This window comes from Camelus dromedarius, chromosome 27 (genome assembly GCF_036321535.1).
Source record: "Camelus dromedarius isolate mCamDro1 chromosome 27, mCamDro1.pat, whole genome shotgun sequence".
NCBI lineage: Eukaryota > Metazoa > Chordata > Mammalia > Artiodactyla > Camelidae > Camelus > Camelus dromedarius.
Window position 1 is genome coordinate 7,893,966 of NC_087462.1, and position 16,475 is coordinate 7,910,440.

The following is a 16,475-nucleotide window of genomic DNA, read 5'->3' on the forward strand; positions in this document are numbered from 1 at the left end:
TTCCCGCGCGACCCTGCGGCACCGCCCACTTCCCTGCAGCGCGCATGCGAGCTCGCGCACTGCCTGCTGGGAATTGTAGTTTCAGTGGGGGTGGGCCCGGCAAGTCCAGTGGCTGCGCTCCGGTACCGCGGCGCCCAAGGGCCGAGGCGGAAGTTGGGCCGCCACCCGTGGGGCTGAGGGCGCGGGACGGCGGTCGCCGAGCGCCAACGAGGGGCGCGGGGTTCAGGAAGGTCGCGTGCGCGGCCATAGGCCCGGGGGGAGGAGTCAGGGCAAGGCCAGGCCAGGGGCCAGTGGTCCAAGTATCCAGCCTGGAAGATGCACAAGAGGAAGGGACCCCCGGGACCTCCAGGCCGAGGCGCTGCCACCGCCCGCCAGGTGAGTCTGTATCCCATGGCTCGGCTGAGGGAACCCTTCCCACCCTTCCGATCCTTTTTAGACGTTCAAAGGAGCCCTGCCCACCCCTGCCCCCCCCCCCGCCCCGAATCTGTTCTTCACCCCCAGGTGAGCCCGGGTCCCCGCCCCCCAGGTTAAGTTCAACTCCCCCCCCCCCCCCCCCCGAGTGCGGCCTACTAGCCCCGGCTCCCCAGCTCCTGGCGCCCCGCCCAGAGTTCAGAGCCACCTGTTGCAGCAGCAGCTCCAGTCTAGGAGAGGAAGGCCTCGGACCTGGGGTAGTGCTCACCTGACCTGAGCACTTGCAGAACCCTCGCATCAACCGGGCCGGGTCAGACTCTTTTTATCCCCATTGTACAGACGAGGACACTGAGGCCCAGAGAGGTAAAGACACCTGCCCAAGGTCATAGGGATTAACTGCTTGGCCAGAGCTAAGCACAAATCCAGAGCTGCTGCCATGAGCCCATAGGTCTGTGTTTCGGCCTCGTCTTACTCTCTCATCTCTTTTGCCCCAGGCACCGGGAGAGTTTGATTTTCCTCAGCTTTGATGGAAGGAACCTAGGCCATAGCTTAGTGCCCAAGTTTTAGAGTCTGGCTGACCTGAAATTTTCTCCTGGCTTCTGCACATTGGACACTTGACTTCATGGCTCTAAGCCTCAGTTTCCTCATATGTAAAATGGACGCCCTAAGAGTCCCTATGTCACAGGACAATTATGAAAATTCATTGAGATAGTTTATGGAAAGTGCTAGAACATAGCACTTAATAAGTGCTGTCATCATCATTGCTAGTAGACGGAGCCATATATAATTGCCGATACTTGACCATTTTTGACTCACAGAAAGGGGGATAATTTTGTGTATATCAACCTAATACTATCACACCATGACTGGCCATTAACCAGAATAGGATAGGAAGACTGGTATATTACACAGCAAAGACCCCACTTTCAACTTCTTTGTTGTCTGGGCTTCTAATTGCTCTTGACACCTCCAGCCTTCCTGCATGGCTCCCTCTGCTGAAGATGCTGGAAAGGAAAAGACTAGATGTGCAGAGTGGCTTTGCTTTGGGAAGGGCATGCAGCCTTCTTTCCCCCACTGAACTTGGCTAGCGGCGCATCAAGGGTATGGGCTCAGAGCCGGGAGCTGGGTCGCTCCACCTGCCCTTTGCCCCATGTTGATCTGTGCCAGAGGGCCTGGCCCATCTTGGGACACCTGTTGTGTTCTGAGCCTGTTCCAGCTTCCTGGCACTCCCCAGGGAAATAGCTTTCCCCAGGATCCCTGGGTTCCCTTCCTCCCAAGGGAACTCCAGGTCCATCATGGTTGCCTCTGGCCAGTTGGGGTGCATCCCAAGATCTGACTGTACCCTCCCTGTTCCCCAAGCTGGGCCTGCTGGTTGACCTCTCCCCAGATGGCCTGTTGATCCCTGAGGATGGAGTTAATGATGAGGAACTGGAGGCTGAGTTCTTGGCCTTGGTGGGGGGCCAACCCCAAGCCCTGGAGAAGCTTAAAGGCAAAGGTGAGACTTTCAACACACCCCTGAACATTTTCTGAACTCCTGCTATGGGCAGGGTGTGGAGCTGGGTGCTGGGAAGATGGGGGAATGGAGATAGCGAAGGTCCCTGCCTTCCTGGAACCTACAGTCTGGGTAAGAGGTTAAGTGATTAACTCTGGACCCAGAATGAGGGTATGAATCCCACCTCTGCAACATACTGTCTGTGTGACTTGATGAATCCCAGCACCTGTGTGGGCTTCGGTTTCCCTGTCTGTAAAATGGGAATAATGACCATGCTTGTATCATAGGAGTTAGTCTTCTAAGTTTATCAGACACTTCACACAGGACCTGGCATGTCCTCCAACCCGAAGCACAGAACAATGGGGGAGGCCTGTGAGCTGGACTGGGATTCCTGGAGGAGGCACACTCAAAGGCGAGGGCCACGTGAAGACTCGGGGAGCGCTTCTGTGAGGGGAGGGGTCGGGGCACATGCAGAGGCCCTGGCAGTGATGGCGGGGGTCAGGGGACTCTGCAGTGATCAAGTGGGGCTGGAGCTCAGGGCAAACAGAGCCTTTATACTTTTTAGTAACATAGCTGATCCTCATTAACGATCCCTATATCCATCATTCCTATATTTCAAATTTGTTAATTCACCTACTGGCTTAACTTTATTTGTAACCCCCAAATCAGTGCTTGTAGCGCTTTTGCAGTCCTTCACAGACATGCACAGAGCTGCAAAAAGTTTGAGTCACACCATTTGCATGTTTCCAGCTGAGGAGATACTCTGCCTCCTTGTCTCAGCACATACTATAAGTGTACCCTTTTCTTGATCTGCTTGGTGCCATGTTTTTCTCCTTTTTCTGCTTTTGTTGGTGATTTTGCCTATCCAAATGTTCCCCATGTGTAGTGCTGACTGTCTGCTGTCCCTAAGTATAAGAAGGCTGGGATGTACCTTACAGATAAGTTTCATTCAGACATGAGTTACTGTGCTGTTGGCCTCAAGTTCGATGTTAACAAATCAACTATATTAAGTTAGATGTGTTTTTTTTTAATGAGTGTGTAATGCGTGTGGGTGTCTGTGTACGTCTATGTGTATGAGTGTGTGTGTCTATGCGTGTGTGTGTTTGTGTGTATAAGTTAGGTGTCTTTAAATAGAAAAGCACATAAAGCAAGGTTATGTATGACCAGTTGACAAAAATGTTGTGCCCAGAGGCTCACGGGAACTTAGCGCTGTATTTCCTCCAGGGGCAATGGTTCAGTGTTCACTAACTCCGTGTTTGTGGCAACTTCATAAAACATAGATACCACAAATAATGAGAATAACAGGAATAACAAAATGCTGATAATAAGCTATTCTAAGAGCCTCACTTACCTTTAGTCCCCATAGTCTACCTGTGAGAGAGAGACTGTTGTGTCCCCATCTAACACATGGGAAGACTGAGGCCCAGGGAGGTGAAGTGACTTGCCTGAGGTCACACAGTGAGAAAGTTGCAGATCTGGGGCTCCAATTCCAGCTTGATAAGGAAGAGTTCAGGCCAGGGAGGTTGGCGGGGAGTGGGATCATGCCTGGTGGGCCCGAGGGCAGTGGAGTGCCATGGAAAGCCTGGGAGGGGGACATGCTGCCCTACTGCCTGCTATCCTATTTTTCGGGGCTGTGGGTCACTGGGACAGGAGGCTGGGGACTCTTCAAGAATCCTGGTCCAGCTGGGGCCTCCCTCTGCTTCCAGGTCCCCTGCCCATGGAGGCCATTGAGAAGATGGCCAGCCTGTGCATGAGAGACCCAGATGAGGATGATGAGGAGGGGACGGACGAGGAGGATGTGGAGGCTGATGACGACCTGCTGGTGAGCACGCAGGATGGGACAGGGGACCTTTCTCCTGCTGTTGCCCCGTCCAGCAGGCCCTCATGACTGGCCCCCGACCATGTGTCCCTGCAGGCGGAACTGAATGAGGTCCTAGGGGAGGAACAGAAGGCTTCGGAGTCCCACCCTCCTGTGGCCCAGGTATACCTCTAATGACACTGGTCCCTACAGCCCAGGGTTCAAGGCCCTGCTTTTCTTCCCCTCTCAGCCATGGGGCCTGGGGCAGGTGGCAGGATGCCTCTGAGCCCCAGTTCTCTGCCCTGCGAAATGGGTTGATGATGGTGTGCAGTAGGTATTCAACCAAGGCTGCTGTTGGGGCAGGCCCGAGTGGGGTCACCACCCAGACCATGCGCCTGGCCCCTCCCGCAGCCAAAGGCCACAACCCCCAGCCCAGGGGTGGAGGCCACCTTGCAGGAGAGGCTGGCCCTCTACCAGACAGCGATCGAAAGTGCTCGACAAGCCGGAGATGGTGCCAAGATGCGGCGCTATGACCGGGGGCTCAAGGTAAGCGGGCAGACGGGAGGCTGCTGGGACCTCACCACTGCCCCCTGCACCCAGCTCCAGGCTCCCCGCAAACCCACGTTCAAACCTTCTCTCAGACGCTTGAAAACCTGCTGGCCTCCGTCCGGAAGGGCAACACCATCGATGAAGGGGACATCCCGCCGCCTGTGGCTGTGGGGAAGGGCCCAGTGGCCACACCCAGCCGCACCCCTGCACCCGCCCAGCCGGCCCCTACAAACCCACCGGCCCCAGATCCCAAGGTCATCGTGGAGGGTCCTCCTTCCACTGCCCCAGCTTCATCCCTGGTGTCGGCTAAGCCCCAGCTGCCCCCAGGTAGGCCAGGGGCAGGGCTGGGCTGACATGGGGTGGGGGGTTTTCAGTGGTAGGCCCGTCTGTGGAGCTGCAGGCCCCGCACTGAGTGTTAGGCATTTATAACACCCTTCTCCCCTCTAATCCTACCTTCCAAGGGGTACACGGGCACACTGAGAGGTTTTTTGTGTGGTGACAGTAAAATATATATAACAAAACATTTGTGAGAGGCTAATATTGAAAAAGCTCTGTGTCCTTTCATTTGTCACATGTCTCTTCCTAAAGGGTTTATATTATATGGGCATATTGTTTTTATAAAGTGCATGGCTTTGCTGTGTTACCTATGTTACCAAACAGGAGGTAGAGCTTGGCAGTATCTGATTAAGATCTGATTACTTTCTGCCTCAGAAAGAGGGACAATAAATGTCTCAGTTTAAAAAATTAAAAAACAATTAACTTTTTGCCATTTAACCATTTTTCATTGTGCAACTGAGTGGCATTTAGCACATTCACAATGTTATGCAACCATCACCTCTATTTCTAAAACTTTTTCATCACCCCAAACAGAAACTCTGTCCCCATGAAGCACTAACTCCCCATTCCCTCTCCTCCAGCCCTCAGTAACCTCTGTTCTACTTTCTGTCTCTGGATTTGCCCCCCGTAGATATTTCACGTAAGGAGACCCGTACACTGTTTGTCCTTCTGTGTCTGGCTTCCTTCACTTGGCATGTTGCAGCTAATGTATGTCAGAACTCCATTTATTTCAGGGCTGAGTAACATTCCCACACCTAGAGTTTTAAATGAATAATTCCCAACCCTCAGCTTGTCTGTCTTTTTTCCTAAAACTCACCTCCTGGAGGATGCATCTCCCAAGAAGTTTTCTTTCCCAACTTCTCCCTCTCCCACTTCAGGAAAGGAGTGCCCACGTAATATGGATGCTTCTAGAATATGAATTTGGGGCTCTGCCCCAGGGGCAAATACTATCCCAGCAGGAAACAGAGAGATACTTAAAACAACAGCCTGGGGTTCAGAAAGTGAACACCTGGTCTCTAAATCATAATGGGGTGTTTGGTATATAGTTTGGCCAGGGCTCAGGGAATCGCATGATGTCACAATAATGACTCTGTCTCTTTGCATCTATTTGTTGGTGTGAAGCAGGTTTCTCTACACATTAAAAAAAAAAGGAAAGTAGAAAAAAAAATGGAGGAAACAGGAGCTAAATGTTAGGGGGTGGACTCAGCCCCACCATGTCAGCAAGCACTACCTTGCCAATAAAATGTTATTCTTGGTATATAAAAATTATTTATCAGAAAGCTCAATATATTTAGGCTTTGCTCAATTTCATGCTAGTAATAATTGTGACAATAATTAGACCCAGGAAGAAAAATTCTTTAACCCTGAGAGAGACTTGCAATGACAGGAAATGAAGCCAGTCAAATGTCAAGGTGTTTTGCTTCAACCTGCAGACACCTTCTCAGGCAAGGCCGCCGAAACTTAAAACAGTGGGTCCCGTCAGTCTGAAAAAGTCCAACACGTGCTGTTTTCTGGGTGTTTCTAGGATCTGTAGACGCTACGTGGTGTATCTATTGTACTTCGGGTTTTTTTATACCAACAATTGTACCTATTGCTTTCAAGTTAGGGATACTTCCCCCTGAAAAGGCATTGAGCCTATCATTTGAAACTGTAAGTAATGTACCATTTAAAAAGCAGTTTAACCCTCTGTTTCCCAACTCTGTTGACACACTGCATAGATGTACATTTCAGTGTGCAATAAGGTAGCCACAGAAAGACTTTCAAGTGCCCACATAAATCACGTTAGGGTAGAGTTCTGTGGGAGACGTGGAGGTAAATAAGAGATCTAAAATTCCCGATTGCTGAAAGTGAACCCTGCATGTGTTTAAAAAGTAAGTATTGGTATATACGCAAGAGAATTAAAAGCAGAGGCTTGGAGAGGTATTTGTACACTCGTGTTCACAGTAATATTATCTATAATAGTCAAAAGGTAGAAAAAAACCCAGTGTCCATTGACAGATACAGACACACCTCGTTTCTCAAGCTTTGCTTTATTGCAGTTCGCCAACTTTGTTGTTTTTTTTTTTTTTTAACAAATTGAAGGTTTGTGGCAGTCTTACTTTGAGCAAGTTTATTGGCACTGTTTTCCCAACAGCATTTGTTCACTTTGTGTCTCTGTGTCTCATTTTGGTAATTCTCACAGTATTTCAAGCTTTTTCGTTACTATTAGATTTGTTATGGGCATCTGTGATCAATGATGTTTTTTTTTCTTGTAGTAGACAAGCCAAGTATTATCAGTTTTACAGTTCACTTGTGCACTCATGCACACACGCCCTCACTCACTGATTTGTTCAGACGTTTACTGAGCACTTCTTATGTGCGAGGCATGGTACGAGGCATTGGGTTTAACAATGATTAAGACAAAATCCCTCAAGGAGCTTGCAGTCTAATGGTTCAGTGGTCTCTGATGTTACTACTATGACTTGCTAAAGGCTCAGAGGTTAGTTAGCACTTTTTAACAATGAAGTATTTTTTGATTAAAGTATGAATGTTGTTTTTTTTAGAAATAATGCTGTTGCATACTTAATAGACTATAGTGTAGTGTGAGCATAACATTTATGTGCACTGGGAAACCAAAAACATTGTGTGACTCACTTTATTTTGATAACTGCTGTATTGCGGTGCTCTGGAACTGAACATGTAATATCTCGGTGGTGTGCCTGCAAATGGATAAACAAACATGGACCATCCATACAATAGAATATTATTCAGCCTTAAAAAGGAAGGAAATTCTGACACATGCTACAACATGGATGAACCTGGAAGACATTATGCTGAATGAAATAAGCCAGTCACAAAAGGACAAATACTGTATGATTCTAAGTACATGAGGTCCCTAAAGTAGTCAAGTTCATAGAGAAAGTAGAATGGTGAATGCCATGGGCTAGCGGAGGGGGAATCGGAAATTAGCATTTAATGGAGGCAGAGTTTCAGTTTGGGAAGATGAGAAGTTCTGGAGGTGGATGGTGGTAATGGTTGCACAATAATGTGAATGTACTTAATTTCATTGAACCGTACACTTAAGAAGGGTTAAGATGGTGAATTTAAGTTATGTGTATTTTACCGCGATTTAAAAAAATAAAATGAAAAGTAAATATTGGTGAGTTTCAAATCTCCGTAGTAGTTGGGATACATGAGATTTAAAAGAGTGGAGTGATGGTTTTCTTTTTCGAGTGTCAGTATTTAAAGACACTGGGAATGACAACCCTCACCACTTTTTCAACTTTAAATAAAGTTTTAGATGTCAACTTAGAAACAGGTAGGGATACATAAAGTTTTCTAAAATTCTCTTGGGGGCAAAACAGTAGTGGCTCCAGAGACTGTCACGGGGTTGAGTGCCCACCATGCCATCTTCAGGCTGTGTGACCTTGGGGAGGCAACATTCCCTCTCTGAGCCTTAATTCTCACATCTAAAAAGTGAACCTAAGCCTAAGAGACTTAAGTAGAAATGGTTTGTGTGCTGTTCTCCCTTCCAGCTCCCTGCAGCCCTGGCCCCCTGGCCCAGTTGCAGAGCCGCCAGCGTGAGTACAAGCTAGCCGCCCTCCACGCCAAGCAGCAGGGAGATACTGCCGCTGCCACCAGATACTTCCGTGTGGCCAAGGTGTGTCCAGAGAGAGGGCAGGATGCTTCTGACAAAGCATGAGGGCAAAGATCAGGGCCTCTGGGGTCAGATAGATGCAAATTTGACTCCTGGTCACTCTGTAGCTATAGTTTGCTGCACCTCTTGAAGCCTCAGTTTACCCTCTCTGTGAAATAGGCATAGGTGTCCGGAAGAGGCTTGGGTAAGCTGCTGAAAAGGAAGGGACAGTGCTGGGATTCCTCCATCACGTGGCAGAGCATGGAGGCTCCCCGGGGGTCCTGACTCCCAACTGCAGCCTCCTCCCCTGATCTACTTCCTTCTCCCAGAGCTTTGATGCGGTCTTGGAGGCCCTGAGCCGAGGGGAGCCTGTGGACCTATCTCGCCTGCCCCCTCCACCTGGTGAGGACCCCTCCCTGACACCCTCCAGGACTGCTGGAGGCTAAGTTCTTCCTGATGCTGCAACCCCACTGGTCAGGCCCAGGGACCCCCCGCCAGGCCAGACCAGCCTGGTTGAGGGGAGGGGGCAACCACAAGCAAGCCCCTCATTGGATGGGCCCTGTCTGTTCCTAGACCAGCTGCCCCCGGACCCGCCATCACCGCCACCACAGCCTCCAGCGCCTGCTGCAGTGCCATCCATGCCAGGTGTGTTCCTGGGACCCTGTGGGTTGGGCAGGCTAGAACGAGACAGTCTACCCTTCCCTAGATTCTTAATCCTGCCCCACTCTCCTGGTCCCGCCCAGAGGTTCCTCCGCCCCCAAAGACTCTCCTGGAGGCACTAGAGCAGCGGATGGAGCGGTACCGCGTGGCGGCAGCTCAGGCCAAGACCAAGGGGGACCAGCGGAAAGCTCGCATGCACGAGCGCATCGTCAAGGTGGGTGGAGGCCGAGTGGGTGAGTTGGCAGCCCCTGGAGACCTCACCCAGAAGCCCTAACAACCTGTTTTCCCTGCAGCAATACCAAGACGCCGTCCGAGCCCACAAGGCTGGGCGAGCCGTGGACGTGGCAGAGCTGCCAGTGCCCCCGGGTAGGCCCCGCCCCCGGTCCCCACCCCCCCAGCCTCAGAGACTTTGCAGGTGCTATTCCTTCCGACTGTATAGTCTCAGAGAGCTGATTGCTGTACATTCAGAAATTCTGCAAGCTTCTTAAACAATTAGTAGCTTAAGATAAGTCAGAGTGGCAGAGTTTACACCGTGGAAATTGGCAAACACTAAAAATCAGGGGGTTTCATTTGGAGAGCCTGTTCACCAGCCCTCCACTCCCGATCCCTCCATCTCCTCTTTGTTCAGCTCCTGCCTTTCTAGTCATCAGCTCTCAGCTGTACAGATACCTCCTCAGCCATCCACCAGCCCCTCGGTGGGTTAGAGGCATCCGCTGGGATCTCAGAGCTGCCTGTGTGTCCCTCACAAGAGCAATTAGGTCTCTGCACCTTGGCCCCCCGGGAGTCCCTCCAGGCCCGGGACCACCTCTTATGCCCAGCACACCACCTCACAGTGCTTGCCTGTTGGAATCTGGTCAAGGCCCTGGGTCAGGCAAGCAGAGCCAAGAGGCAGGAGGGAGGTTGGAATGGTCTGGTGTCTCCACCGAACCAGCAGCAGCTCCTTCCTGGTATTCAATGGCCTGAGGCTCCTTAGTGGGGGAGGAACCTGTGTCTCCCCCATTATGGTGTGGGTCTTCCCCTCCTGACTGGTCCCAACTGGCCGCCCAGGCTTTCCCCCGATCCAGGGCCTGGAGGCCACTGAGCCCACCCAACAGAGCCTGGTGGGGGTCCTAGAGACCGCCATGAAGCTGGCCAACCAGGACGAAGGCCCAGAGGACGAAGAGGATGAGGAGCCTAAGAAGGTGTGAGGGGCTGGGGCCATGGGGTGAGGCAAGGGAAACAAAGCCCCAGTAGTCCTGACCCTGAGCCAGAAAGAACTGGCTTCACACCCAGCCCTGCCACTTCCTGGCTGGGGCAAGTCACTGTGCTCTCGGAGCCTTGGGCTCCTCTGTAGCGAGCACAGTAACAGTCGTTCTCTCCCAGGGCTGTTGCAAAGATTCAGTGTGAACAAGATCCTATGTTGTGTTCATTGCTGAGGAAATAGTAACTAAGACGGTTAGTGTTGTCAGTGTCGGGCCCTGACTCTTTTGGGGAGTGGGCTCATCATAGGCTCTGGGAAAGCCTTGACTTCGTCTCCACCTCTCAGCAACCCAACAGCCCTGCAGCCCCCACGGCTCAGCCCAAAGCCCCACCCTCAAGGGCGCCCCAGTCAGGATCCACCCCAGCAGCCAAATCAGCCCCCAAAGGCACATCCACCAGAGGTAAGTACACCCTCCCCACCCTGGCTGCCTATTGCCTGGCCATGGTCTGGGCAGCACCTGAAGATGCCACTGTGCCCACAGCCCAGCAGCAGCTGGCTTTCCTGGAGAGCCGAAAGAAGCAGCTCCTGCAGGCTGCACTGCGAGCCAAGCAGAAGAACGATGTGGAGGGCGCCAAGATGCACCTGCGCCAGGCCAAGGGGCTGGAGCCCATGCTGGAGGCCTCACGCAATGGGCTGCCTGTGGACATTGCCAAGGTGAACCCTCCAGGCCTACTGGACCTTCCCAGGCGCTCGCCCATCAGGCTTGTGCCACTTAGCAGCCATGTGACTTGGAGTGTATTAGTCAGGATCAAGTTAAAAGTACTCCCTTCCCCCATAAGACAGTGGCTGAAACAAGACAGACATTTATATTTCTTCCATGTAACATTCAAGGCATTCTGGTCTCTGAAAGACAAAGCCCTCCAGGGCCCAGGTTCTTTCTATCTTGTTGCTTTGCTACCCTAGGAGGTCATTCTTGTCCATATGGTTAAAGTGGAGTCATGTCTTATCTGCATCCAGGCTATGGGAAGTTACGTGGATTTGCCATCACTTCTGCTTGTCTCCCACTGGCCAGAACCGAGTCACATGGTCACACCTAGCTGGGACCTGTAGTCTCTTGCTAGGCTGCTGTGTACCCAGCCAGAACTCCATTATTAGGGAAGAGAGGATGGGGATCAGGCTTGGGGGAAAATGGTTAACAGATTCTGCCATTTTGGGCAGGACCATCCGCTTTTCTTTGAGCATTGCTTTTCTCCTTGGGCAAGAAGAAAGAACAGGGACTGGGGGATGGAGCAGTAGTCAGGGAAGGGCTCTCTAAGGAGAGGTGACATTTCCACAGAGCCCTAGGTGGGTCTGCCCGTTGCTGACCAGCAGGCCCTTCCCCATGAGCCTCATTCTCCCCAGGTGCCGCCCGCCCCCGTCAACAAGGATGACTTCGCCCTGGTCCAGCGGCCCGGCCCAGGTCTGTCTCAGGAGTCTGCCCGGCGCTACGGTGAACTCACCAAGCTCATAAGGCAGCAGCACGAGGTGATGGGGGATTCCTTGCCCAGGTCAGCACAAGGGCATGCCCCCTGCCCAACCCTCCCCTCACTGTCTTCTGCTCCCCCAGATGTGCCTGAACCACTCCAACCAGTTCACCCACCTGGGCAACATTGCCGAAACCACCAAGTAAGAAGCCCTGCCCCCATCCCCACCAGACTTCTGCACCCCCAGCCTGGCCCTGAGACCAGGGACCTGAGCAGGGCCCTCTTGCTGGCAGATTTGAGAAGCTGGCGGAGGACTGTAAGCGGAGCATGGAGATTCTGAAGCAGGCCTTTGCCCGGGGTCTCCCTACGCCCACAGCTCGCTTTGAGCAGAGAACCTTCAGCGTCATCAAGTAAGGCCCCGATGCCCCATGGCCTGGGCACCCCTTTGGAGAGGGGTTTGTGCTCCCTGGAAGCCAGCAGAGGACTTGTCTCTGGAGGAGAGTTTGGGTGGGTGGTGGAAGCACAGTACGTGCAAGGGTCCCGAGGCACACGTGACATGCCTCAGAGTGAAAGATGGTGATGGGGTATTGACAGTGACACGTTTGGAAATGGGGACGATCTAGTGAGTGCAGAGATGTGCCTCATCCCAAAGGCCTGGACAAGCTTGTGGGATGGTTGTTGTTGGTCCTGCTCCTGTTCAGTCTTCTCACCCCAGGGAGTTGGGACCATTTTCCCCACTTACAGATGAAGTTAGGTGCAGCCACTGGGATAACCTGAGGTCACCACCTCAGATAACCCACATCCCTTACCCTGGCTCCCCCACACCTGCACAGCCTGGCTCCCTGTCACCTCATCTCCCACTGTCCCCACTTCACTCATCTCCTGCCACACAGACCTCGTTTTGATTAATCAGACTCACCAGCCATGTTCCCACTCGGGACCTTTGCACCAGCTGTTTCCTCTGCTCAGACCCTGTTCCTCAGGTCTGCACATAGCGGTCTCTTCTTGATGTTCAGAGTGAACTACGATGTTACCTCCCCTGAGAAGCCCTCCCTGACCACTCTGTCAGAAGCAGCCCAACCCTCCTGAGCACACTTCACTCTCTCCCCTGATTTAATTCTCTGCAGAGTTGTTGTTTTGTTTGTTTCTCTACTTACGTGTTCATTGGCCATCTGTCCACTCAGCTGGCCTGGGCTCCATGAGCACAGGGATGGGGTCTCCCTCATTTCCTTCTGTGTCCCCAGCAGTGAGGACATTGGCTGGCATATAGTAGGTGTACAAGAAGCATTGTCCAAGGAAGAGAAGACCCCACAGCAGTTAGGGCATTTGTTGGTGAACTTTAGAAGATTCCAGAAATCTTATGCAAGGAAGGAAAGGTCCCATAGCACTGAGGCCACATAGTAGGTCCCAAATAAATCTGTGCCGACTGAAGAAAGGACTTGAAATGTAGCCAGTGGTGGACCTGGATGGAGAATTCTAGGCTAGTTTTAAAACTCGGGCCTAGAGCCTGGGGTGGGGGTTACACCCTGCCCTGCTGAGGGCAGAGAAGGCGGGCAGGCAGTGACACTGAGATGCCTGTCTCCCGCCTGCCCTCCCGGAAGGATCTTCCCTGACCTCAGCGGCAACGACATGCTCCTGTTCATCGTGAAGGGCATCAACCTGCCCACACCCCCAGGTGAGGGGGTGGCAGGCAGGGGTGGGGCCGTGGGGGCCACCCCTCTGCCCAGCTTTGACCCTTGTTTGCCCACAGGGCTGTCCCCCGGTGACCTGGATGTCTTTGTTCGGTTCGACTTCCCCTATCCCAATGTGGTATGTAGAGAGCTGGGGAGGGACAGGCTCAGGCCCCATCAGGCTGGGGAGTGGGTCCAGCAGGGGTTCAAGTGCAGGCCCCAGCCCCTGAGTTTTTTTGCCTCCTGCCTGGTCCCAGGAAGAAGCTCAGAAAGACAAGACCAGCGTGATCAAGAACACAGATTCCCCTGGTGAGCCTTGGCAGGAGGCAGTCCCCTTGCAGAAAGAACGTAGAACCATAGCCTGACCCTTCCCTCCTTCCTCCTTCCCCTGGCAGAGTTCAAGGAGCAGTTCAAACTCTGCATCAACCGCAGCCACCGTGGCTTCCGAAGGGCCATCCAGACCAAAGGCATCAAGTTCGAAGTGGTCCACAAGGGGTGAGCTGGGGCCGCCGGTGTTGCATGGGCTCTGGAGGAGGGGGAGCTTCCCTGGGCCCACCATCCTGTCCCCTCCCACACACACAGGGGGCTCTTCAAGACCGACCGGGTCCTGGGCACAGCCCAACTGAAGCTGGACGCCCTGGAGACGGCATGCGAGGTCCGGGAGATCCTTGAGGTGAGAGGTGGACTTCATCTGAATGCTCCAGTGTAGCCATGCCACTCATGAGCGTCACTCACGTGCTCCTGCTCTGAGCCTCCCAGGGGTCCCTTCCACTGACCCAGGCCCTCCCCTGGAGTCCCAGAGCTCCCCATTGCCCAGCCCTAACCACTCTCAGCTCTCTGCTTGTTCTGACCAGCTGATGTCTCAGCTGTACCCATGGGCTCCTATTTTGGAAATTGCTCTAGTTTTCCCTGATCCTGGCCCTGAGCCACTGCCTGCTTCCTAACAGCCTCCCCTCACTCCCACCCAGGTTCTGGATGGTCGCAGGCCCACAGGGGGGCGGCTGGAGGTGATGGTTCGGATTCGGGAACCCCTGACGGCCCAGCAGTTGGAGACGACAACTGAGAGGTGGCTGGTCATCGACCCTGTGCCGGCAGCTATGCCCACAGTGAGACCCCTGCTCATCAGCAGCCCGAGGGAGGGAGGTTTGGTTCAAGGAGGGCCGAGACTCACAAGACTGATTCTGTCCCCTGAAGCAGGTTTCTGGGTCCAAGGGAAAGGCCCCCCCCTTGCCTGCTCCTACGAGGGAGCCAGGGAACAGGTAGGTGGCTGGGCCAGGCTGTGCTGGGGAGACCCCCCTTCTTCTTGCCTCAGCTCCTCTTGGACAGCTTCCCATCAGGTGCAAAGTGGAGCATGTCCCTCCCCCACTCCAAAACCTCTCCTGGGTCCCTTTTTCCTGGAACATCTCATTTAAACTCAGCTTGATCTTTAGGATCTTTTGTGATCTGACCGTTGTCAATATATCCAGCTTTCTCCCCACTTCCTCCTGTTGGTTCCTGGCTACACTTAGTTTTCACTGGCCTTTGGGCTTCTCTGTGTTATAGTGCACTGAGCACCCCTATCCCTACACTTGCTCCCTGCTCCTCTGCCCAACTGTGTTTGAGTACCAACTTGACTGTCACCTTCTCCAGGAAGCCCTTCCTGACACGTGGTATACAGTCATTGTCCCTATTAGGTTGTTGGCTCAAGCAGCACTGAGGTGGGCCTGGCTTGTCTCCCTCTGTTCTCTGGTGTGTCTGTTGAATTAACGGGGTCGGGGATGGGGTATCCCTGCAGCCCCTCATCCCTCCCCAACCCCATAGATCAGCCCGGCCCCTGCATAGTCTCAGCGTGCTGGCCTTCGACCAAGAGCGTCTGGAGCGGAAGGTGGGTACCCACCCGGCTAGGCTCAGTGGGGTGGGATTGAGGAGGTTGGCGGGCCCAGGCAGGGCCCTCATAGCTCCATCTGCACCCCCTAGATCCTGGCCCTCAGGCAGGCAAGGCGGCCCGTGCCCCCGGAGGTGGCCCAGCAGTACCAGGACATCACACAACGCAGCCAGTGGCAGAGGGCACAGCTGGAGCAAGGGGGCCCAGGCATCCGGCGGGGTAGGAGTTCAGGGATGGGCCCGTGGGGGAGGGCCGGGGGCAGCGGGCCCCATCCTGACCCCCTTCCTCCCTCAGAGTACGCGGCCCAGCTGGAGCGTCAGCTGCAGTTCTACACGGAGGCCGCCCGGCGCCTGGGCAGTGACGGCAGCAGGGTGAGCCGGGCGAGGGCTGGGCGGGTGTTTGGGGGTCAGGGCTGCCAGGGGCTGCCCCCTGACCACCTGTTGCCCACCCCCCACCCCAGGAGGCCGCAAAGGAGGCCCTGTATCGACGGAACCTGGTCGAGAGTGAGGTGAGCAGCTTGGGCACTGGGGTTAGGGGCTGGGCAGCTGCGGCCCTGTCCCGTACTCTGACCCCAGCGGCCTCTCCCTCAGCTGCAGCGGCTCCGCAGGTGAGGGGCTGACAGCACGGGCGGCCCCTGGAGAGCGGGGAGCAAGCCTGAGGCCCCTGCTCTGGGAGGAGCTAACATGGCCACAGACTCCAACCAGTTGAGCAGACAATCAATGGACAATCGGCTCTGGATGGACATGTTCCCCCACTGGGCCCACCCAGTCTGGCTGGAGCCTCCCTGGCAGGGGGCGTTGGGGATGGTATCCGCCAGCCTGTGTGTGCCCCTCACCCAGGCCTGGCTGGGGGGGCCCCAGAGAGTCCGTTTGCACAGCCCAGGGGTGTGCGGCGCCTTGCCTGCCTCCAAGGTGGGAGGGCGGCTAGGACCAAGCCCCAAGGGCCCCTGCAAGCACTTTACTTCCTGCCCCTCCCAGCCTTAACCCCGAAGTCCACCTACACCCCAAAGAAGCCACTGAGGCCAGCCAGAGCCTGGTTGGCTCCCCAGAGGGTTGCCCTGGCCCAGCTGGGCCCCCAGGGCTGACACACAGAATAAACAGCCAGGGCCACACCCGGCTCACTCTGTCCTGCCTTTGTGTCTTGCTCCTGCCCTCAGTGCCTGGCTGGGTGTCCTCTGACAGCTCCCCTAGGAGCAGACAGAGAGGTGCCTGCGAGGGGGGCAGTCTGAAGGGAGTGTGCCTGTGAGGGATGTGTTCTCCTCACACACTTGCTGTGGGGATACATGTGAAGGCCTTCACGTGTGTCACGAGGGCCTGAGGGCATCTGCGTATGTTTCTTCAGCTGGTGGCCTTGGGACTATCTTGGTTTACCCATGTGGTCAGGTCACATGTGGTGGTGCTTAGTGACCCATGTGTGTCTCAAGGCCTCGAAAGCCA

General features: G+C 54.1%; 1 protein-coding gene across 2 annotated transcripts; it reads left to right on the forward strand.

Annotated features, from left to right (window-relative positions):
- The first annotated feature begins 80 nt into the window (after positions 1 to 80).
- Positions 81 to 16,164, forward strand: CC2D1A (coiled-coil and C2 domain containing 1A). Of its 2 annotated transcripts, none has more exons than XM_031437423.2 (29): positions 81 to 375; positions 1,771 to 1,906; positions 3,610 to 3,725; positions 3,819 to 3,884; positions 4,113 to 4,247; positions 4,343 to 4,577; positions 8,102 to 8,226; positions 8,532 to 8,604; positions 8,776 to 8,847; positions 8,946 to 9,076; positions 9,156 to 9,228; positions 9,910 to 10,043; positions 10,388 to 10,502; positions 10,584 to 10,756; positions 11,444 to 11,566; positions 11,649 to 11,707; positions 11,799 to 11,915; positions 13,107 to 13,180; positions 13,256 to 13,314; positions 13,433 to 13,484; positions 13,571 to 13,670; positions 13,758 to 13,848; positions 14,144 to 14,281; positions 14,370 to 14,434; positions 14,976 to 15,039; positions 15,132 to 15,258; positions 15,334 to 15,410; positions 15,500 to 15,547; positions 15,630 to 16,164. In XM_031437423.2, exons 1-29 carry the CDS (start codon positions 316 to 318, stop codon positions 15,648 to 15,650), a joined length of 2,859 nt encoding a protein of 952 aa, XP_031293283.1. In that variant the 5' UTR covers positions 81 to 315; the 3' UTR covers positions 15,651 to 16,164. The 2 variants fall into 2 exon arrangements, with proteins under 2 accessions (XP_031293283.1, XP_031293284.1); XM_031437424.2 differs by having other exon boundaries at positions 14,373 to 14,434.
- The last annotated feature ends 311 nt before the right edge of the window (positions 16,165 to 16,475 follow it).

Bases quoted from the DNA above. Each gene is read 5' to 3' on its own strand.
- CC2D1A (XM_031437423.2), top strand. From the start codon at position 316: ATGCACAAGAGGAAGGGACCCCCGGGACCTCCAGGCCGAGGCGCTGCC. The intron at 3,885-4,112 runs GTATACCTCTAA...CCCCTCCCGCAG, and splicing joins CCCACCCTCCTGTGGCCCAG to CCAAAGGCCACAACCCCCAG. The intron at 9,229-9,909 runs GTAGGCCCCGCC...CTGGCCGCCCAG, and splicing joins AGAGCTGCCAGTGCCCCCGG to GCTTTCCCCCGATCCAGGGC.